Raw genomic sequence first — 24,333 nt, 5'->3', positions numbered from 1 at the left:
TCAAGTTATGACTATGGGAAGAGGCTTCAAATATTCCATACTATTCTTTAAATATTTTTGTATTTTAAAAAGCATTACCTCTCTTAGAACTGTCTCTGATCTTTCTGCTTGTCACTTGGCTGGGCGTAATTATGTCGTCATTATCAAAAACACGTGGTGCAATTTACCAAACACGCCAAAAAGGAGGCGACTCCTCGGCCTCGTACTGCTCCCATCAGGCAGGGGCGTCGTCTGGGCAATAGAAGAGTGGGCCGGGGAGCTGGAGGGGATCTCAGCACACGCCACAAATTATGAATATCAGAGAAATGTAGAAGATGAATGGCACAGGAAAATGCCAGCGGGAAACCGGGAGTGGGAAATTAGTTTTCCACGCATCGCCAGCAAACACAATGGAGCATCATTCCAGGGGCGGCCGGCACCTACACGTGATAATTTAGAGCAGATTGTCGCCTTCAAGAGGGGTATATATGTATATATACTATACACTTTAGAACCATCGTATTTTTGGATGGACATTTGCATTCAATTACGGCAGCTGTGAGCCGGCTCTGATTTATATTTATATGCACGCGTCTTCTCCAAAAGTCCCATAAAGGAAACCCCAAATTGTGCCACACAGCGGGGGCAACCAGGCAGGCAGGGGGATACAGGAGCATTGGTGCTGGAGAGCTGGGGGATTCAAATCTTTTAGAAAAAAAAGGGGGAAGAATATCTAGAAAATAAAAGAGTTTTTTTGGCGCTGCCTGCGTTCAATCATAATTATGTGATTTGTTTGCGACGCCGGCGCGTCCAACTAATTAAACGGAGGAGTGACAGAATGAGTGGGTGGATTGGGTGGAATGGGTGGATACTCCAAGACTAGAGGGGGGTGAGGATAAATCTGCAGGCCTGTTGACGGATTGTCGCTGATGTTGCCGTGCCCGGGTCTGAAATTATGACATTTTGATTTGAGCTCCATTTGATGTCTCTCAGCCGGGCCGCCACACTGATTAATGCCGCTGCCTCTATGAAAGGGGGAAATTGGGGAAAATTATTGCCCTGAAAATCCCTAGAGGAGTAGGAAAAAGGAAGTCGGGGCCAAGGTGAACTAATTAAGAGGCTAGAACCAGGCAGACGACTTGCAGCTGCCACAAAATTATGGTAGAGAGCAGGGCACTTAGCCATATTATGCAAATGACAAACAATTTGTAGAATTTTTGTTTTTCAAATAATATAAATATATTTCCCCCTTAACTTAACCCATTTTTTCTTATTATATATTTTATTTCTTTGTGCTACATGCAACAAGTGACAAGTAAGACGACATTCGGTGGCAACTGGGCATTGAAAAGTTTGAAGAAGGCCCCTGTCTCGATCGAGAGTTATCCCAAATCGATTAACATTATTAATGAATGCATATCATGGGAATAAGTGGGCATCCATGGGTGGGGTATGGCACTGTGTGTGTGTCACGAGGGGGTGGGGTAGTGGCAGTGGCAGGGTCAGGGGACAGGGGACAGGTGGAGCAGCAAAAGTCAAAACATGAAAAGGTTTTCAAACAATTTCAATTCTCAGAATCGAATCGAAACGGAATGAAATGAACTCCAGCGAAACATTGTCAACATGATCATCAACTGGGCCCCCGTTCCCCATCCCTTAATCTATCCCTCTCTTTCTGTTTCTTTTAGCCATCTCTTTCTGTGTCTCATATGCTCCGTCTCTGTCTCTGTCAACATATTTATGGGCCAACATTTTGGAGCTGTGATTGCGGTTAAGGTTGAGATTGAGATTGGAGGTAAAAATGCACTGGGAAAAATACTAAAAAATTATTTGCTTTACAGATTAAATAATAAATAGGTTTTTAGGATTTTAGAGAAACTATTTACGTAAGAAAATTAATAAAATCAAGCCTAAAATATTTTTTTTAAATTTATAGAACTTGTTAGAAAGGTCCTCCCTTTATTCCAAATGAAACCCTTACTTTTCAAAGTATTTTTTCCAGTGTCTATAGTCAGGCCCCGGGGGCTGTCCGTAGAGCAATGGAATGTCCAAATGTTCGATCATAAAACAAAGACCCAGAGCCACAGAAACCCAAACAGAAACCGAAATCGAAACCGAAACGGAGTTAAAGTCAAATTTTGTGGTAGACGGCAGCGAACGAGGTTGGAAACGAGTCGGAATCAATGCAGATAATATCAATTATATGTAAAAGATACACATGCATGCGATAGATACATTTGCCCCGATAAGAATTTAAAATATTAACATCAACAAGAAACACACACCATTCGGGGGAACCGTGTCATGGAATGTGTGTGAGATTCCCCCAACTATATTTTATACCCTTTTTTTTGTCAAAAAAGAGTATTCTGATTACCCTATAAAGACCTATTAAATACACTTGTTTTTATAATTGCATTTTATTTAAATTAAATTAGTCTACATCAATGTAATATAACTACATTTTATATATTCAAAAAAAAAAAACATAATAACCATAATTGCTAATCATAATTAAAAAAAATGAAATAAATTACAAATAAATGACAATTTTAGGCATTTCTTCTTCAGCAAACTATAAACAATACTATAATAAAATACAAGCTGTACTCCTGGGAACACTTTTTTTATAGCAGCCTAAACTGATCCCAAAGCCGAGACACACAGCGCTGTGTGGTGGATGTCTTGGCTTTACCTCCATGTCTTTATTCTGGTTTGCAACCATATTCTGATGATGGGACTTACTCTTTTGGCCCGCGAGTTTTGAAAAAAGTGTTCCAAGCAGATGGGGGGATTATTCATAATGGGGGATGGAGACCTTAATCCTTAATCCTTGCAGAACTCGGAGCGCAGGACATTCTCGGCACCGGATAGGATGGCGCCCTCGTTCTGGGGACACAGCTTGAGGTACAGATCCGTGGACTCCATCACCTCGATCAGGATATACTCCAGATAGATCCTGGGCGAAGACAGGATGCGCCAGGTAAGCGGATTGAGAATGCTGGTCGGATACTCCCAGTGTACGGTGGCGTATTCCGGATTCTCGAGATCCCGCCCGGCCACCACGGCCTTGTACTCGTAGCCCGGCTCAAAGTACATGGACTTTGTCGAGAACTTCATCAGCTCCGTGGAGGCTCGCTTCTTCTTGTGCATAGTCTTCCCATCGTGCACCCGGACGGACAGGATGCCCACCTCTCCGCCGTGCAGCGTGCTCTCATCGTGGGCGGACATTCGCACCGTGATCCGGTAGTGCAGCCGGCAGAAGGGCTTCCTGTCCCCGGTCCACAGATAGAAGACTCCGGGGGAGTCGCCCTGCTTGATGTGGCCGAGATTCACCTGCTCCTGGTAGTCCTCCTGGCTGTGATAGCCCATGCGCAGGCAGGTGTGTCCCGGTTCCTCGCAGCTGATGCATTTGTGGTCCTTGAAGCTCTGAAAGATTATAGAAGTTGTTAGAACCTTGTTGGGTTTAAGGAGAACCGGAAACTCACCTCAAAGGAGTCACAGGTGATGCCCAGGAAAGGGCACTTGGAGCCGATGCTCTCCGTGAAGTACTGCTCACTGCGGATGTGGTTGCAGCCGAGGAACTCCTGCATGGTCAGGAAGAGAGTGGCCTTCCGATTGCTCTTGACCACGTCCTGGAACTTCTTGTTGCAGCCCGGATTATCGAAGCCCCCATTGGGAAAGAAGTCCACATGCCCCAGACGCATATTGATGCCCAGACCGCCTTTCATCAGAGGATTTGCATCCGTGTGGACAATATCCACGAAATGGGCATCTGTGGGATCCAGACGGACAATGGGATCCGTATCCGTGAAGAGGGGAGCAGCCGGATCCAGTCCAGTAATCCTGTTCATCTTCAAGCCAAAGTCCCGCTGGAGATGGTAGCCCGCATAGCCGGACAAATGGGCGCCCAGGGAGTGGCCAATGATGTGGACTTTTGAGAGATTGGGCAGCTTCAGCTCCTCGTAGAGCATGTGCACCACATGGGCGGTAATGGCACCCACCAACCGGATATTCGCCACAGCCTGGACATACGGAGGACTGGCACCACCACCCCAATCTATCAGCACCACCGCCGCCTTGCCCTGCGGCTCATGATGCAGTAGAGCTTTAGCCAGGTCCAACATCCATGGTATCTCACCCGACTCCAGATACCCATGAACAAGAAGGAAGATCTTGCCATGCGGATCCACGCCCATGCCTTGGATACCATCCGGATCATTGAGATCCAAGTACAGTGGCTGATCCAGTTCCTTCCGCGTGTGCAACGTGAAATGGGGCTCTATTTCCGAGGGTTTCTGGGGATGCACGCCAATGGTTCGGGTCACCGTATTCCAGGGTCCATTGATGGGAAAACAGCCGTAGACGCCAAAGCACTTGACCTCGTTAATGTCTGGAAGGGATTGTGGGAAAAAACGAGGCAAGAATTATTGGAAGGCGAAGCGTGACTGGAAATTGTTGACGGCTTTATTTGGCCATAAACCCAGAGCAGGTGTCGATCTGATAAGGCCCATAACTATCAATAATAGCTCTTTTTCGGAATAGCTCAACGAAACCTGATAATGAGATTGTTTGGAAGTGACTTTTAGGCAAATCATTGGAATTATAATTAGCCTCAGGAAATAACTGGAGGATGGAAGCGCTTTAAAAATTATTTTAAAAAACCTTATCAAGATTTTTTTTTGATAAAAACTTAGTCCCAGTCCTTCCCAACTCTAAAAACTTCTTTAAAAAAATATTTAAAATTATAATAAAATAATATTGAACGACCTTAGAATAAACCCTGTTTGGTCTATTAACCGTCCCATGATTGTCGGAGCGTAAATCTTTAATAAGACCTTTCTTGTAGACCCTATTGCATTGATAATTCTCAAATAGGGTCCATAATTGAAAATATCTATTTTTTTGTTTGTGGCCTTCGAGTCAACGAGGCATGATAAACAGTGGTCGGAAATGGATATGGATATGGATATTTGGGAAGACCCCCCCTAAATAGCCTCCAGGCTGTCGTGTGCCTTCGTCTACCTCCAATATGAATCACTTCTTCCGCTCGACTGACCATTATCGTCATTCTTCTGACGCGTTTTCTTCTCTGCTCTGTCCCTCGAATCTATATCTTCTATATAGCTTTCCGCTTGTATCGGAAGTTTTGTCGATTAGATACGAAATAAAGCCATACGCCATAGAGAATCACACGATACTGTCCCTGATTTGCAAATCAAATTGCGGCAAGTGCACTTGTTTCCATGGAACGCTAGTTCTTTCGACTAGTTGGATGATAATGATCACTCATGTGTCCCCAAAAAGGTTGAGTGAACTGCCAATAAGTGTTTGATTGGAAAACAAACCAAAGCAGACCACTTAGTGGGCCTAAAAGCCCAAACAAAAGCTACAATTTGCCTAAGAAAAGTGGTAAGGTAATACTACTTTTTAAGCTTGACTTTGGTAACTATTTGGAAATAAAAACAAGGCCAAGATTTATCTAGAAAATGGCTCAGAAATTCATCAAGTCTTAGATCTATATCAGCCTCCTATATTTCTTAACAAAAAAAATAATCTACAAAAGTTCATTAAACCCCATTGGTTTTGTGCCACTTTTCGTGTAGCATATTGCAATCTGGATCTAGAGAGTGATTGATATGCCACATGTGGCACCCAGATCGAATGACTTACCACTTTTGGTTGCCGGTGGCAGGTCCACCAAGGTGTTGAGTGTCGCCCGACTGGTCCGATTAGCCAAATACAACATGGTCTGCAGCATTAGGCCGCCCGTGGTATTTGCCACATACATTTTGGATATTTTTTGTTAGTTTAAAGCCCTTTCTTTGAATCACTCTTGGATCATATTATTATGTCTCGTGGGGTGGGTGGTATTATTTTTTTGTCACTTTTGTTTTAGTCACAAATCACTTGAACTTCTAGTCGCCACTCGAGCTCTTATTTTTTTTTTTAATTCTTATCTAATGGCTAATGTACGAGTTGCGATCCAATAGATCGATCGATCGATCGCTTTGCTTTTTTCCACTTTTAATTAAATTAATCTTATCGACTGTCTCTTGGTTTGCCGTTAGATTTGCGGCCCTTCTGGCTAGCCTCCTCTATATCACCTCCTTGAGGTTATATATCTGTGTGAGATCTGGTGGATTCCCTACGATCCGTTTCACTTGAGAACCGTCCAAGCACTGAGCGGATCGGCGAAGCCCACGCAATTTTTATGCCCGCCCGAAGAACCCAAAAGCCGAAGTCAAGCCGAAGGCGAAAAAAAAGCGCATCCGAAGCCAGAGTTGATAATGCTGATAGTTTGGCTATTTTTTAACTACATTTTCTTAAATTTAAATTAAAAAATAAGCTAAAATTTAAAGGGTAAAATATATATTAAGGCCTATACTTTGGTATACATTTTGGAGTTCAAATTTAGGGCTTTATATTATTATATAGCTTTTAAGAAAATCTTTCATAGGTTTTTGTATATCTTATACATTTTAATATTTAATTTAAGACCATAATAGTCTCTTAATAACTCTTTCAAGTTCTTATATTAATTTAAAATAACAATAAATATTAAATACCCTCCTCTATAACATCATCACTGATCACTGATCTGTAGCACGCGACTTGGGGTCCGATTGTCGTGGGGGCGGGGATGCGTGCTTTGGCCCTGGTTCTATGATAACACCACCAAACCCATCAATTTTTTCGCTCAGTGCAGATGCAAAGTACATCAACGGCTGGCGGGCTGTTTTTTTTTTTGTTGATAAGCGGGTGGGTGGAGAGTGGAGGGGCTACACTGCAACGACAACAAAGTGACCGCCAGCGGATCCCAGCTGATAGGGGGCCCAGTGGGGGGTGGTAGGAGGTATCCCCCGATCGAAAATAGATGCAATAGTCAGTCCCTCCCTCGACTTTTTCCAGCAACAGATGTTTTTTGTTCCGAATAAACACTGTAGGAAAATATTTGTATACATTTTATAGTTTTAAGTTTCAAGAAATGATCAGAGAAAAATATTTTAAGGTTTTAGGTAACAGCTAGGTCAGATTTATTTCTAGGAAAGTACTCAGTTTAGTTTTTACAGATGTTTTCTAAGAAAAAAAAAATCAATAACAGATATTAGATATATATATACATATATAGGTATATAGTTTACTTACGAATAAAAGTTATTTTTTAATCGTTGATTCGAAACACGTGAAAGTCATTATTCTAGTCAATTATACTTTGAAATCTGATGATTTATTTTAGAGCTTAAGATAAATTATCCTACATCTATATAATGTGAATTATAATATACTTATAATTATAATATAAACATTAGACATTATGTTTTAATAAATACTTTTACAAAATACCTTAAATAACTAACTATACGCCTATTTATTTTTGTGAGTGTCCCAATCGAATATATTTCCTCGGAAACTGTGTCAAGTGACAGGCCCCCCAAATGCCCCCCTTCGACAGGTGGTGTTAGTGTCAGTGTCTGGCTGGTATTCCCGTTTCCATTACCGTTCGGAATAACGTTATCAGTGGCAGAACATAATCCCGTTTCGCTTTCGAGGCGTCCAAAGTCCGGAGAAGGTGTTTACGGGTTTTTCGATCGGTAAAATCCACCAGGATCTCCAATATTGCGCCCATTGACGTCAAGATGAAACAAACTCTGATCGATGACAGACAGCAGAGGGTAATCTTGTTATCACAGCCAAGTAAATACATATATTATAAACACATTCTTTATTCATCTTTGTCATTATTTTGTGTTTACGACACTTTCTGCCTTGTGCGAGTGTATATTTAAAAAAAAAAACAAAACTCTTCTTTCATCAACATCTATCAAAATATACAAAATAAGCATTTTGCAACTTTAAGATACTTTGAAGAAGATGACTCAAAAGCTGCTTACTTCCGCATGACAGCAGCCATATAAAAATAAATCTCTATATATAATTATTTTAATAGACATATATGTATATATAGCCACTTGATCCGATAAGCATCGAACTTTGAAACCAAAAATTGATTCCGGTTCAAAAATCCACTTGCATTGCCTTCGCAATTCCACACTCAGAGCCAAGCCCTCGCTAATGTAATTGTTTACGGAATCCGAAACACAACCAAAATCGGTTATAAAGTGCATTCTATACTGCATATACTTCTCTATACTGCATATTAAATCAAAGTTTATTTGCAGCGAACGTAAACAGTAGCCTGGAAATCGAGCAAACAATCTGGAATATTAAATAACTACGTCGATGTAATCAGAGGCAGGGCCAAGAGACCCCCAAGGAGATTACTGTTTACGTAGATCAGTGTCAGCTCGAAGCCTTTTCAAAAATTTTGATGGAGAACATAGATATTAAACATAACAAATTCTATCCGATCCGGATAGAATAAAGTGCCATTTTGTAATTAGCGAACCCAAAAGCGACTTTCCTCATTCAAAACATTGCTTAAATATCGTTTTGAAATTTTTAGAAATTTTTCTTAGGGGTACCCCTACAAAAATGTGGATTTTCGCAATTTCCCCACTTTTGCTCCTTTGGGCTCGATTTTTGGCAAAAATCCTGGGGGTTCCCCTTGGAAAAGTGCGAATTCGGTTTTTCCTCAGTTTTTGGCGAATATCTTGGCTATTTCGCAACCGATCGTAAAAAGGGATGCCATTTAGGAATCAGGGATCTTTTCGCCGTCGATCTGCATCCAAGGATTCCTAAAATCCTCCAAAAAAAATTTTGGCTCGATTTTTGGCAAAAATCTTGAGGGTTCCCCTTGGAAAAGTGCGAATTCGGTTTTTCCTCAGTTTTTGGCGAATATCTTGGCTATTTCGCACCGGATCGTAAAAAGGGATGCCATTTAGGAATCAGGGATCCTTTCGCCGTCGATCTGCATCCAAGGATTCCTAAAATCCCCAAAAAAAAATTTGGCTCGATTTTTGGCAAAAATCCTGGGGGTTCCCCTTGGAAAAGTGCGAATTCGGTTTTTCCTCAGTTTTTGGCGAATATCTTGGCTATTTCGCACCGGATCGTAAAAAGGGATGCCATTTAGGAATCAGGGATCCTTTCGCCGTCGATCTGCATCCAAGGATTCCTAAAATCCTCCAAAAAAAATTTTGGCTCGATTTTTGGCAAAAATCCTGGGGGTTCCCCTTGGAAAAGTGCGAATTCGGGTTTTCCTCAGTTTTTGGCGAATATCTTGGCTATTTCGCACCCGATCGTAAAAAGGGATGCCATTTAGGAATCAGGGATCCTTTCGCCGTCGATCTGCATCCAAGGATTCCTAAAATCCTCCAAAAAAAATTTTGGCTCGATTTTTGGCAAAAATCCTGGGGGTTCCCCTTGGAAAAGTGCGAATTCGGGTTTTCCTCAGTTTTTGGCGAATATCTTGGCTATTTCGCACCCGATCGTAAAAAGGGATGCCATTTAGGAATCAGGGATCCTTTCGCCGTCGATCTGCATCCAAGGATTCCTAAAATCCTCCAAAAAAAATTTGGGCTCGATTTTTGGCAAAAATCCTGGGGGTTCCCCTTGGAAAAGTGCGAATTCGGGTTTTCCTCAGTTTTTGGCGAATATCTTGGCTATTTCGCACCGGATCGTAAAAGGGGATGCCATTTAGGAATCAGGGATCCTTTCGCCGTCGATCTGCATCCAAGGATTCCTAAAATACTCAAAAAAAAATTTTGGCTCGATTTTTGGCAAAAATCCTGGGGGTTCCCCTTGGAACAGTGCGAATTCGGTTTTTCCTCAGTTTTTGGCGAATATCTTGGCTATTTCGCACCCGATCGTAAAAAGGAATGCCATTTAGGAATCAGGGATCCTTTCGCCGTCGATCTGCATCCAAGGATTCCTAAAATCCTCCAAAAAAAATTTTGGCTCGATTTTTGGCAAAAATCTTGAGGGTTCCCCTTGGAAAAGTGCGAATTCGGGTTTTCCTCAGTTTTTGGCGAATATCTTGGCTATTTCGCACCCGATCGTAAAAAGGGATGCCATTTAGGAATCAGGGATCCTTTCGCCGTCGATCTGCATCCAAGGATTCCTAAAATCCTCCAAAAAAAATTTTGGCTCGATTTTTGGCAAAAATCCTGGGGGTTCCCCTTGGAAAAGTGCGAATTCGGGTTTTCCTCAGTTTTTGGCGAATATCTTGGCTATTTCGCACCGGATCGTAAAAAGGATCGTGCGAATCGTAACCGAATTCGCACTTTTCCAAGGGGAACCCTCAAGATTTTTGCCAAAAATCGAGCCAAAATTTTTTTGGAGGATTTTAGGAATCCTTGGATGCAGATCGACGGCGAAAGGATCCCTGATTCCTAAATGGCATCCCTTTTTACGATCGGGTGCGAAATAGCCAAGATATTCGCCAAAAACTGAGGAAAACCCGAATTCGCACTTTTCCAAGGGGAACCCCCAAGATTTTTGCCAAAAATCGAGCCAAAATTTTTTTTGGAGGATTTTAGGAATCCTTGGATGCAGATCGACGGCGAAAGGATCCCTGATTCCTAAATGGCATTCCTTTTTACGATCGGGTGCGAAATAGCCAAGATATTCGCCAAAAACTGAGGAAAAACCGAATTCGCACTGTTCCAAGGGGAACCCCCAAGATTTTTGCCAAAAATCGAGCCAAAATTTTTTTTGGAGGATTTTAGGAATCCTTGGATGCAGATCGACGGCGAAAGGATCCCTGATTCCTAAATGGCATCCCTTTTTACGATCGGGTGCGAAATAGCCAAGATATTCGCCAAAAACTGAGGAAAAACCGAATTCGCACTTTTCCAAGGGGAACCCCCAGGATTTTTGCCAAAAATCGAGCCAAAATTTTTTTTGGAGGATTTTAGGAATCCTTGGATGCAGATCGACGGCGAAAGGATCCCTGATTCCTAAATGGCATCCCTTTTTACGATCCGGTGCGAAATAGCCAAGATATTCGCCAAAAACTGAGGAAAAACCGAATTCGCACTTTTCCAAGGGGAACCCTCAAGATTTTTGCCAAAAATCGAGCCAAAATTTTTTTTGGAGGATTTTAGGAATCCTTGGATGCAGATCGACGGCGAAAGGATCCCTGATTCCTAAATGGCATTCCTTTTTACGATCGGGTGCGAAATAGCCAAGATATTCGCCAAAAACTGAGGAAAAACCGAATTCGCACTTTTCCAAGGGGAACCCCCAAGATTTTTGCCAAAAATCGAGCCAAAATTTTTTTTTCGGGATTTTAGGAATCCTTGGATGCAGATCGACGGCGAAAGGATCCCTGATTCCTAAATGGCATTCCTTTTTACGATCGGGTGCGAAATAGCCAAGATATTCGCCAAAAACTGAGGAAAAACCGAATTCGCACTGTTCCAAGGGGAACCCCCAAGATTTTTGCCAAAAATCGAGCCAAAATTTTTTTTGGAGGATTTTAGGAATCCTTGGATGCAGATCGACGGCGAAAGGATCCCTGATTCCTAAATGGCATCCCTTTTTACGATCGGGTGCGAAATAGCCAAGATATTCGCCAAAAACTGAGGAAAAACCGAATTCGCACTTTTCCAAGGGGAACCCTCAAGATTTTTGCCAAAAATCGAGCCAAAATTTTTTTTTCGGGATTTTAGGAATCCTTGGATGCAGATCGACGGCGAAAGGATCCCTGATTCCTAAATGGCATCCCTTTTTACGATCCGGTGCGAAATAGCCAAGATATTCGCCAAAAACTGAGGAAAAACCGAATTCGCACTTTTCCAAGGGGAACCCACAGGATTTTTGCCAAAAATCGAGCCAAAATTTTTTTTTGGGGATTTTAGGAATCCTTGGATGCAGATCGACGGCGAAAGGATCCCTGATTCCTAAATGGCATTCCTTTTTACGATCCGGTGCGAAATAGCCAAGATATTCGCCAAAAACTGAGGCATCCCTTCAAGTGATGCCACAGGTCCTAGGGAACGAAACCCCCATTAGGGTCACCCAAAAGGGTATTCCACAGTCCGGACCACCGGCACCGACTGATGCTGCAGTTCTTGTACCTGCGACACCAAAACCCTTACAGGTGATTCCTCCATCGAAACATATATTTGTTTCTCGGCTTGCCCCTGATACTTCAGAGATTGATATCTCGGCTTATATCAAAGCCAAAACTAAAGCCGATATAAAGGTGGAGGACATACAAAAATTTAAATACAATTATACAAGGCGCACGTCTTCTTTCAAGATTCGTGTGCCCGCGCTGATGTTCAAGACGATTTGTTCTCCCAGTTTTTGGCCAGAGAATCTTTTCGTCCAAGAACATCAGCCTAGTTCCGTTAAAAAAAAAGTTAATAAACCAGTGGGAGTGAGACTTCCCAATATCGGAACCACTGACCAACCCTCCACCTCTTCTTTGGCCTCTAACCCAAAAAACTAATTTCCTCACTAACTCTTACCTATCAGAATACTAGGGGGCTACGTAGCAAACTCCCCAAGCTATATTCTGATAGTTCTTTCTTTGTATCCCATATAATAGCATTTACAGAAACTTGGTTAAATCCGGAGATCTTTAGCTCCGAAGTTTTTCCAAGTAAGTACACCACTTTTAGACGGGATCGATCTCAGCGAAGAGGAGGTGGAGTCCTCATTTCGGTAGACTCTACTTTTGCTTCTGAAGAGGTGAAATCCCAAGAGTTTGGTGACATAGAATTTATTTGCGTTAAAATCACTATGTCCGTGAAAGCTTTATACATTACATGTTCATATATACCTCCTATGTCTGAACCGCCCACATATTGGCAGCATTTGTCCGCTATTCGATACGTCTCTAATCTTATGACGGATCGTGACCAACTCGTAGCGGTGGGCGACTTTAATATCCCAGAATTAAAGTGGTCCAACGTCGATAACTCACCATCTTTGTCACTTATAACTTACCATGACTTCACCGCGGGCATGTTTGACATGTCCCTAGGTCAGATCAATCATGTCAGAAATTCGCTAGGTCGGCTCTTAGACTTATGTTTTGTATCTGATCCAGATGGTACCGCTCTCTCCAGAGCTTTTCCCCTTTCAGCCCCAGAGGATCCATATCACCCCACGCTGGAGGTCTCAATCGAAACCACTCCTGGTATCGATCAGATGTCTCCGAGCGTGGTAAATAAGATTCGCTGTTTCCGTAAAGCTGATTTTCAAAAACTTAATAGCCTTATCGATACATTTGACTGGTCTGATATTCTGGCGTGCACTGATCTTAATGTCACTTTAGAAAAATTTTATTTTACTTTAAATACATTTTTTGACTCATGTGTGCCTTGGAAACATCCGTCCGCTTCAACAAATCCTCCTTGGTATACAAGGTCCCTCACTAACCTAAAAAATAAAAAAAATAAGCTTTTACTTAAATATAAAAAAACCTGCAGTAGTGTTGATTTCTCAAGATACCTACTAGCTCGGTCGAATTTTACCGTGCATAACGCTGAATGTTATAGGAATTATATTGACCGCTGCCGGATTCAATTTACTCAGGATCCAAAGCAGTTTTATAATTTTGTAAACACTAAGCGTAAACACGTATCTTTTTCACCTCTGCTTATGTTTGAAAATTCCTCTGCGACTTCGGATCAGGCCATTGCCGATCTATTCGCAGAATTTTTTCAAACAACTTATTCTCCTCCTAAATTGACTGATCAGCCTTATGCATATAACATTCAAGCAGCAAATCTTATTTTCTGTCCGTCTTTTTCTGAGAGCAACTTATTATCTGGTCTTTTAAGGGTAAAACCCATTTATTCGCCAGGCCCCGACGGAGTACCAGGCTGTGTGCTAAAATACTGCGCCAGGGCTCTGTGCAAACCTCTTCTAAGACTTTTCAACTTATCTTTGGAAACCTCGATTTTTCCCCTTAAGTGGAAGGAATCATTTATAATTCCCCTACATAAAAAGGGGAAAAAGTCCGAGGCTGCCAACTACAGAGGCATCTCTAAGTTGTCGGCAATTCCAAAGTTATTTGAAAAATTAATTACCCCTCATTTGCAACACCTTTGCTCTTCGATCATCACTCCTTGTCAGCATGGCTTTATTAAGCGTCGCTCCACCACCACAAACTTATTGGAGTTGACATCCTTTGTCATAGACGGCTTTTGTAAGGGATATCAAACCGATGTAATTTACACAGACTTCAGCAAAGCATTTGATTCAGTTAATCACTCACTTTTGTTGAGTAAACTGAATATGCTGGGTTTTCCTAAAGACCTCTTAACGTGGATCTCCAGCTACCTAGATGGAAGGACACAAAGAGTCTTATTTAAAAACATACAGTCCCGTCTGGTCCGTGCTACATCCGGCGTCCCTCAAGGAAGTCATCTTGGCCCGTTATTATTTACGCTTTTTATAAACGACTTGCCCCCTGCTTTAACGAACTCTCTAGTTCTTATGTATGCAGATGATGTAAAGCTTTGTCTTCAGTATAAATCCATCTCTGCCCAATGCAGTCTTCAGTCTGACCTTGATAACTTTCAAAAATGGTGTTTGGCTAATGATTTAATACTTAATGGATCAAAATGCAAGCATATGTCTTTTTATCGTTCTTGCCCTCTGCAAGCTACGTATTCCATTAATGGGATTGCCTTAGAAAAATTAACCCAGGTTAATGATCTCGGCATCCTATTAGACATAAAACTTAAATTTGCCGACCATATTTCCTTAATGGTTAATAAGGCTAAAGGAGTCCTTGGTTTTATTAAAAGGTGGTCAAAAGAATTTAATGACCCCTATATAACCAAAACTTTATTCATTTCTTTGGTCCGTCCGATACTAGAGTACGGTTCATGTGTCTGGAGTCCCCAATATGGAGTACATAAGGACCGCATAGAATCCGTACAAAAGAACTTTTTAATATTTGCACTTAGAGGTCTATACTGGGATGCAAATCTTCAGCTTCCATCCTACAGTAGCAGACTTTTACTTATTAACTTACCTAGCTTAACAAATCGTAGGACAATGCTCGGTGTAGTTTTTCTGCAAAACCTTATCAACGGGGATGTAGATAGCCAGCATTTACTAACACGCTTAAATTTCAACATTCCTAATAGAAGGACTCGAAACTTTAGTCCTCTGTTCCTTAGCCGTTGTAGTTCGACATATGCACTGCATGACCCTTTTAGGGTATTATGTTCGAACTACAATGGTCTCTACTCTATTACATCTCTTTCCTGTCCATCTAATTTAAAATATAGAATTTTAAATTTCCTTACTAACTCCTCTTAGCTTAATAATTAACAAATAACTTAATATACTCTAACAAATCGTTTCTTGAGCGCCCCTCGGTCGTCTGGGCCTCTAAGCTTTATGATGAATACAGGAATGCTAGCTGATGCTCTTATTGATGCACAAGCCATTTCCAAATTCTGAAAGACCGCGAAAAAAAAAAAAAAAAAAAAAAAAAAAAAAACCCGAATTCGCACTTTTCCAAGGGGAACCCCCAGGATTTTTGCCAAAAATCGAGCCAAAATTTTTTTTGGAGGATTTTAGGAATCCTTGGATGCAGATCGACGGCGAAAGGATCCCTGATTCCTAAATGGCATCCCTTTTTACGATCGGGTGCGAAATAGCCAAGATATTCGCCAAAAACTGAGGAAAACCCGAATTCGCACTTTTCCAAGGGGAACCCTCAAGATTTTTGCCAAAAATCGAGCCAAAATTTTTTTTGGAGGATTTTAGGAATCCTTGGATGCAGATCGACGGCGAAAGAATCCCTGATTCCTAAATGGCATCCCTTTTTACGATCGGGTGCGAAATAGCCAAGATATTCGCCAAAAACTGAGGAAAAACCGAATTCGCACTTTTCCAAGGGGAACCCACAGGATTTTTGCCAAAAATCGAGCCAAAATTTTTTTTGGGGATTTTAGGAATCCTTGGATGCAGATCGACGGCGAAAGGATCCCTGATTCCTAAATGGCATCCCTTTTTACGATCCGGTGCGAAATAGCCAAGATATTCGCCAAAAACTGAGGAAAACCCGAATTCGCACTTTTCCAAGGGGAACCCTCAAGATTTTTGCCAAAAATCGAGCCAAAATTTTTTTGGAGGATTTTAGGAATCCTTGGATGCAGATCGACGGCGAAAGGATCCCTGATTCCTAAATGGCATCCCTTTTTACGATCGGGTGCGAAATAGCCAAGATATTCGCCAAAAACTGAGGAAAAACCGAATTCGCACTTTTCCAAGGGGAACCCACAGGATTTTTGCCAAAAATCGAGCCAAAATTTTTTTTTGGGGATTTTAGGAATCCTTGGATGCAGATCGACGGCGAAAGGATCCCTGATTCCTAAATGGCATCCCTTTTTACGATCCGGTGCGAAATAGCCAAGATATTCGCCAAAAACTGAGGAAAACCCGAATTCGCACTTTTCCAAGGGGAACCCCCAGGATTTTTGCCAAAAATCGAGCCAAAATTTTTTTTGCAGGATTTTAGGAATCCTTGGATGCAGATCGACGGCGAAAGGATCCCTGATTCCCAAATGGCATCCCTTTTTACGATCGGGTGCGAAATAGCCAAGATATTCGCCAAAAACTGAGGAAAAACCGAATTCGCACTTTTCCAAGGGGAACCCTCAAGATTTTTGCCAAAAATCGAGCCAAAATTTTTTTTGGAGGATTTTAGGAATCCTTGGATGCAGATCGACGGCGAAAGGATCCCTGATTCCTAAATGGCATCCCTTTTTACGATCCGGTGCGAAATAGCCAAGATATTCGCCAAAAACTGAGGAAAAACCGAACTCGCACTTTTCCAAGGGGAACCCCAGGATTTTTGCCAAAAATCGAGCCAAAATTTTTTTTTGGGGATTTTAGGAATCCTTGGATGCAGATCGACGGCGAAAGGATCCCTGATTCCTAAATGGCATTCCTTTTTACGATCCGGTGCGAAATAGCCAAGATATTCGCCAAAAACTGAGGAAAACCCGAATTCGCACTTTTCCAAGGGGAACCCCCAGGATTTTTGCCAAAAATCGAGCCAAAATTTTTTTTGGAGGATTTTAGGAATCCTTGGATGCAGATCGACGGCGAAAGGATCCCTGATTCCTAAATGGCATCCCTTTTTACGATCGGGTGCGAAATAGCCAAGATATTCGCCAAAAACTGAGGAAAACCCGAATTCGCACTTTTCCAAGGGGAACCCTCAAGATTTTTGCCAAAAATCGAGCCAAAATTTTTTTGGAGGATTTTAGGAATCCTTGGATGCAGATCGACGGCGAAAGGATCCCTGATTCCTAAATGGCATCCCTTTTTACGATCGGGTGCGAAATAGCCAAGATATTCGCCAAAAACTGAGGAAAAACCGAATTCGCACTTTTCCAAGGGGAACCCCAGGATTTTTGCCAAAAATCGAGCCAAAATTTTTTTTTGGGGATTTTAGGAATCCTTGGATGCAGATCGACGGCGAAAGGATCCCTGATTCCTAAATGACATCCCTTTTTACGATCGGGTGCGAAATAGCCAAGATATTCGCCAAAAACTGAGGAAAACCCGAATTCGCACTTTTCCAAGGGGAACCCCCAGGATTTTTGCCAAAAATCGAGCCAAAATTTTTTTTGGAGGATTTTAGGAATCCTTGGATGCAGATCGACGGCGAAAGGATCCCTGATTCCTAAATGGCATCCCTTTTTACGATCGGGTGCGAAATAGCCAAGATATTCGCCAAAAACTGAGGAAAAACCGAATTCGCACTTTTCCAAGGGGAACCCTCAAGATTTTTGCCAAAAATCGAGCCAAAATTTTTTTTGGAGGATTTTAGGAATCCTTGGATGCAGATCGACGGCGAAAGGATCCCTGATTCCTAAATGGCATCCCTTTTTACGATCGGGTGCGAAATAGCCAAGATATTCGCCAAAAACTGAGGAAAAACCGAATTCGCACTTTTCCAAGGGGAACCCTCAAGATTTTTGCCAAAAATCGAGCCAAAATTTTTTTTGGAGGATTTTAGGAATCCTTGGATGCAGATCGACGGCGAAAGGATCCCTGATTTCCAAATGGCATCCCTTTTTACGATCGGGTGCGAAATAGCCAAGATATTCGCCAAAAACTGAGGAAAAACCGAATTCGCACTTTTCCAAGGGGAACCCTCAAGATTTTTGCCAAAAATCGAGCCAAAATTTTTTTTGGAGGATTTTAGGAATCCTTGGATGCAGATCGACGGCGAAAGGATCCCTGATTCCTAAATGGCATCCCTTTTTACGATCCGGTGCGAAATAGCCAAGATATTCGCCAAAAACTGAGGAAAAACCGAACTCGCACTTTTCCAAGGGGAACCCCAGGATTTTTGCCAAAAATCGAGCCAAAATTTTTTTTTGGGGATTTTAGGAATCCTTGGATGCAGATCGACGGCGAAAGGATCCCTGATTCCTAAATGACATCCCTTTTTACGATCGGGTGCGAAATAGCCAAGATATTCGCCAAAAACTGAGGAAAACCCGAATTCGCACTTTTCAAAGGGGAACCCCCAGGATTTTTGCCAAAAATCGAGCCAAAATTTTTTTTGGAGGATTTTAGGAATCCTTGGATGCAGATCGACGGCGAAAGGATCCCTGATTCCTAAATGGCATCCCTTTTTACGATCGGGTGCGAAATAGCCAAGATATTCGCCAAAAACTGAGGAAAACCCGAATTCGCACTTTTCCAAGGGGAACCCTCAAGATTTTTGCCAAAAATCGAGCCCAAATTTTTTTTGGAGGATTTTAGGAATCCTTGGATGCAGATCGACGGCGAAAGGATCCCTGATCCCTAAATGGCATCCCTTTTTACGATCCGGTGCGAAATAGCCAAGATATTCGCCAAAAACTGAGGAAAAACCGAATTCGCACTTTTCCAAGGGGAACCCCCAGGATTTTTGCCAAAAATCGAGCCAAAATTTTTTTTTGGGGATTTTAGGAATCCTTGGATGCAGATCGACGGCGAAAGGATCCCTGATTCCTAAATGACATCCCTTTTTACGATCGGGTGCGAAATAGCCAAGATATTCGCCAAAAACTGAGGAAAAACCGAATTCGCACTTTTCCAAGGGGAACCCCAGGATTTTTGCCAAAAATCGAGCCAAAATTTTTTTTTGGGGATTTTAGGAATCCTTGGATGCAGATCGACGGCGAAAGGATCCCTGATTCCTAAATGACATCCCTTTTTACGATCGGGTGCGAAATAGCCAAGATATTCGCCAAAAACTGAGGAAAACCCGAATTCGCACTTTTCAAAGGGGAACCCCCAGGATTTTTGCCAAAAATCGAGCCAAAATTTTTTTTGGAGGATTTTAGGAATCCTTGGATGCAGATCGACGGCGAAAAGATTCCCTGATTCCTAAATGGCATCCCTTTTTACGATCGGGTGCGAAATAGCCAAGATATTCGCCAAAAACTGAGGAAAACCCGAATTCGCACTTTTCCAAGGGGAACCCTCAAGATTTTTGCCAAAAATCGAGCCCAAATTTTTTTTGGAGGATTTTAGGAATCCTTGGATGCAGATCGACGGCGAAAGGATCCCTGATTCCTAAATGGCATCCCTTTTTACGATCCGGTGCGAAATAGCCAAGATATTCGCCAAAAACTGAGGAAAAACCGAATTCGCACTTTTCCAAGGGGAACCCCAGGATTTTTGCCAAAAATCGAGCCAAAATTTTTTTTTGGGGATTTTAGGAATCCTTGGATGCAGATCGACGGCGAAAGGATCCCTGATTCCTAAATGACATCCCTTTTTACGATCGGGTGCGAAATAGCCAAGATATTCGCCAAAAACTGAGGAAAACCCGAATTCGCACTTTTCCAAGGGGAACCACCAGGATTTTTGCCAAAAATCGAGCCAAAATTTTTTTTTGGGGATTTTAGGAATCCTTGGATGCAGATCGACGGCGAAAGGATCCCTGATTCCTAAATGGCATCCCTTTTTACGATCCGGTGCGAAATAGCCAAGATATTCGCCAAAAACTGAGGAAAACCCGAATTCGCACTTTTCCAAGGGGAACCCTCAAGATTTTTGCCAAAAATCGAGCCAAAATTTTTTTGGAGGATTTTAGGAATCCTTGGATGCAGATCGACGGCGAAAGGATCCCTGATTCCTAAATGGCATCCCTTTTTACGATCGGGTGCGAAATAGCCAAGATATTCGCCAAAAACTGAGGAAAAACCGAATTCGCACTTTTCCAAGGGGAACCCACAGGATTTTTGCCAAAAATCGAGCCAAAATTTTTTTTTTGGGGATTTTAGGAATCCTTGGATGCAGATCGACGGCGAAAGGATCCCTGATTCCTAAATGGCATCCCTTTTTACGATCCGGTGCGAAATAGCCAAGATATTCGCCAAAAACTGAGGAAAACCCGAATTCGCACTTTTCCAAGGGGAACCCCCAGGATTTTTGCCAAAAATCGAGCCAAAATTTTTTTTGCAGGATTTTAGGAATCCTTGGATGCAGATCGACGGCGAAAGGATCCCTGATTCCCAAATGGCATCCCTTTTTACGATCGGGTGCGAAATAGCCAAGATATTCGCCAAAAACTGAGGAAAATCCTGGAACCCCCAGGATTTTTGCCAAAAATCGAGCCAAAATTTTTTTTGGAGGATTTTAGGAATCCTTGGATGCAGATCGACGGCGAAAGGATCCCTGATTCCTAAATGGCATCCCTTTTTACGATCGGGTGCGAAATAGCCAAGATATTCGCCAAAAACTGAGGAAAAACCGAATTCGCACTTTTCCAAGGGGAACCCCAGGATTTTTGCCAAAAATCGAGCCAAAATTTTTTTTTGGGGATTTTAGGAATCCTTGGATGCAGATCGACGGCGAAAGGATCCCTGATTCCTAAATGACATCCCTTTTTACGATCGGGTGCGAAATAGCCAAGATATTCGCCAAAAACTGAGGAAAACCCGAATTCGCACTTTTCCAAGGGGAACCACCAGGATTTTTGCCAAAAATCGAGCCAAAATTTTTTTTTGGGGATTTTAGGAATCCTTGGATGCAGATCGACGGCGAAAGGATCCCTGATTCCTAAATGGCATCCCTTTTTACGATCCGGTGCGAAATAGCCAAGATATTCGCCAAAAACTGAGGAAAACCCGAATTCGCACTTTTCCAAGGGGAACCCCAGGATTTTTGCCAAAAATCGAGCCAAAATTTTTTTTTGGGGATTTTAGGAATCCTTGGATGCAGATCGACGGCGAAAGGATCCCTGATTCCTAAATGACATCCCTTTTTACGATCGGGTGCGAAATAGCCAAGATATTCGCCAAAAACTGAGGAAAACCCGAATTCGCACTTTTCCAAGGGGAACCCCCAGGATTTTTGCCAAAAATCGAGCCAAAATTTTTTTTGGAGGATTTTAGGAATCCTTGGATGCAGATCGACGGCGAAAGGATCCCTGATTCCTAAATGGCATCCCTTTTTACGATCGGGTGCGAAATAGCCAAGATATTCGCCAAAAACTGAGGAAAAACCGAATTCGCACTTTTCCAAGGGGAACCCCAGGATTTTTGCCAAAAATCGAGCCAAAATTTTTTTTTGGGGATTTTAGGAATCCTTGGATGCAGATCGACGGCGAAAGGATCCCTGATTCCTAAATGACATCCCTTTTTACGATCGGGTGCGAAATAGCCAAGATATTCGCCAAAAACTGAGGAAAACCCGAATTCGCACTTTTCCAAGGGGAACCCCAGGATTTTTGCCAAAAATCGAGCCAAAATTTTTTTTGGAGGATTTTAGGAATCCTTGGATGCAGATCGACGGCGAAAGGATCCCTGATTCCTAAATGGCATCCCTTTTTACGATCCGGTGCGAAATAGCCAAGATATTCGCCAAAAACTGAGAAAAACCCGAATTCGCACTTTTCCAAGGGGAACCCCCAGGATTTTTGCCAAAAATCGAACCAAAATTTTTTTTGGAGGATTTTAGGAATCCTTGGATGCAGATCGACGGCGAAAGGATCCCTGATTCCTAAATGGCATCCCTTTTTACGATCCGGTGCGAAATAGCCAAGATATTCGCCAAAAACTGAGAAAAACCCGAATTCGCACTTTTCCAAGGGGAACCCCCAGGATTTTTGCCAAAAATCGAACCAAAATTTTTTTTGGAGGATTTTAGGAATCCTTGGATGCAGATCGACGGCGAAAGGATCCCTGATTCCTAAATGGCATCCCTTTTTACGATCCGGTGCGAAATAGCCAAGATATTCGCCAAAAACTGAGGAAAACCCGAATTCGCACTTTTCCAAGGGGAACCCTCAAGATTTTTGCCAAAAATCGAGCCAAAATTTTTTTTTGAGGATTTTAGGAATCCTTGGATGCAGATCGACGGCGAAAGGATCCCTGATTCCTAAATGGCATCCCTTTTTACGATCGGGTGCGAAATAGCCAAGATATTCGCCAAAAACTGAGGAAAACCCGAATTCGCACTTTTCCAAGGGGAACCCTCAAGATTTTTGCCAAAAATCGAGCCAAAATTTTTTTTGGAGGATTTTAGGAATCCTTGGATGCAGATCGACGGCGAAAGGATCCCTGATTCCTAAATGGCATCCCTTTTTACGATCCGGTGCGAAATAGCCAAGATATTCGCCAAAAACTGAGGAAAAACCAAATTCGCACTTTTCCAAGGGGAACCCCAGGATTTTTGCCAAAAATCGAGCCAAAATTTTTTTTGGAGGATTTTAGGAATCCTTGGATGCAGATCGACGGCGAAAGGATCCCTGATTCCTAAATGGCATCCCTTTTTACGATCGGGTGCGAAATAGCCAAGATATTCGCCAAAAACTGAGGAAAAACCGAATTCGCACTTTTCCAAGGGGAACCCTCAAGATTTTTGCCAAAAATCGAGCCAAAATTTTTTTTGGAGGATTTTAGGAATCCTTGGATGCAGATCGACGGCGAAAGGATCCCTGATTCCTAAATGGCATCCCTTTTTACGATCCGGTGCGAAATAGCCAAGATATTCGCCAAAAACTGAGGAAAAACCGAATTCGCACTTTTCCAAGGGGAACCCCAGGATTTTTGCCAAAAATCGAGCCAAAATTTTTTTTGGAGGATTTTAGGAATCCTTGGATGCAGATCGACGGCGAAAGGATCCCTGATTCCTAAATGGCATCCCTTTTTACGATCGGGTGCGAAATAGCCAAGATATTCGCCAAAAACTGAGGAAAAACCGAATTCGCACTTTTCCAAGGGGAACCCTCAAGATTTTTGCCAAAAATCGAGCCAAAATTTTTTTTGGAGGATTTTAGGAATCCTTGGATGCAGATCGACGGCGAAAGGATCCCTGATTCCTAAATGGCATCCCTTTTTACGATCCGGTGCGAAATAGCCAAGATATTCGCCAAAAACTGAGGAAAAACCGAATTCGCACTTTTCCAAGGGGAACCCCAGGATTTTTGCCAAAAATCGAGCCAAAATTTTTTTTGGAGGATTTTAGGAATCCTTGGATGCAGATCGACGGCGAAAGGATCCCTGATTCCTAAATGGCATCCCTTTTTACGATCGGGTGCGAAATAGCCAAGATATTCGCCAAAAACTGAGGAAAAACCGAATTCGCACTTTTCCAAGGGGAACCCTCAAGATTTTTGCCAAAAATCGAGCCAAAATTTTTTTTGGAGGATTTTAGGAATCCTTGGATGCAGATCGACGGCGAAAGGATCCCTGATTCCTAAATGGCATCCCTTTTTACGATCCGGTGCGAAATAGCCAAGATATTCGCCAAAAACTGAGGAAAAACCGAATTCGCACTTTTCCAAGGGGAACCCTCAAGATTTTTGCCAAAAATCGAGCCAAAATTTTTTTTTGAGGATTTTAGGAATCCTTGGATGCAGATCGACGGCGAAAGGATCCCTGATTCCTAAATGGCATCCCTTTTTACGATCGGGTGCGAAATAGCCAAGATATTCGCCAAAAACTGAGGAAAACCCGAATTCGCACTTTTCCAAGGGGAACCCCCAGGATTTTTGCCAAAAATCGAGCCAAAATTTTTTTTTGAGGATTTTAGGAATCCTTGGATGCAGATCGACGGCGAAAGGATCCCTGATTCCTAAATGGCATCCTTTTTTAGGATCCGGTGCGAAATAGCCAAGATATTCGCCAACTACTGAGGAAAAACCGAATTCGCACTTTTCCAAGGGGAACCCCCAGGATTTTTGCCAAAAATCGAGCCAAAATTTTTTTTTGAGGATTTTAGGAATCCTTGGATGCAGATCGACGGCGAAAGGATCCCTGATTCCTAAATGACATCCCTTTTTACGATCGGGTGCGAAATAGCCAAGATATTCGCCAAAAACTGAGGAAAACCCGAATTCGCACTTTTCCAAGGGGAACCCCCAGGATTTTTGCCAAAAATCGAGCCAAAATTTTTTTTGGAGGATTTTAGGAATCCTTGGATGCAGATCGACGGCGAAAGGATCCCTGATTCCTAAATGGC

At 42.3% G+C, this 24,333-nt stretch overlaps 1 protein-coding gene across 1 annotated transcript; it reads right to left on the bottom strand.

Moving 5' to 3' along the window:
• Positions 1–2,523: 2,523 nt before the first annotated feature.
• Positions 2,524–6,177, bottom strand: LOC108133586 (pancreatic triacylglycerol lipase). Its single transcript, XM_017253576.3, has 3 exons — positions 5,653–6,177; positions 3,468–4,372; positions 2,524–3,408 (listed from the first exon to the last, which is right to left on the bottom strand). The coding sequence occupies exons 1-3, from the start codon at positions 5,768–5,770 to the stop codon at positions 2,806–2,808; spliced, it is 1,626 nt and encodes a 541-aa protein (XP_017109065.2). The 5' UTR covers positions 5,771–6,177; the 3' UTR covers positions 2,524–2,805.
• Positions 6,178–24,333: the final 18,156 nt, after the last annotated feature.

The sequence above is a fragment of the Drosophila bipectinata genome, chromosome XL (genome assembly GCF_030179905.1).
Source record: "Drosophila bipectinata strain 14024-0381.07 chromosome XL, DbipHiC1v2, whole genome shotgun sequence".
Taxonomy (NCBI): domain Eukaryota; kingdom Metazoa; phylum Arthropoda; class Insecta; order Diptera; family Drosophilidae; genus Drosophila; species Drosophila bipectinata.
This window is presented reverse-complemented; position numbering and strand designations above follow the sequence as displayed.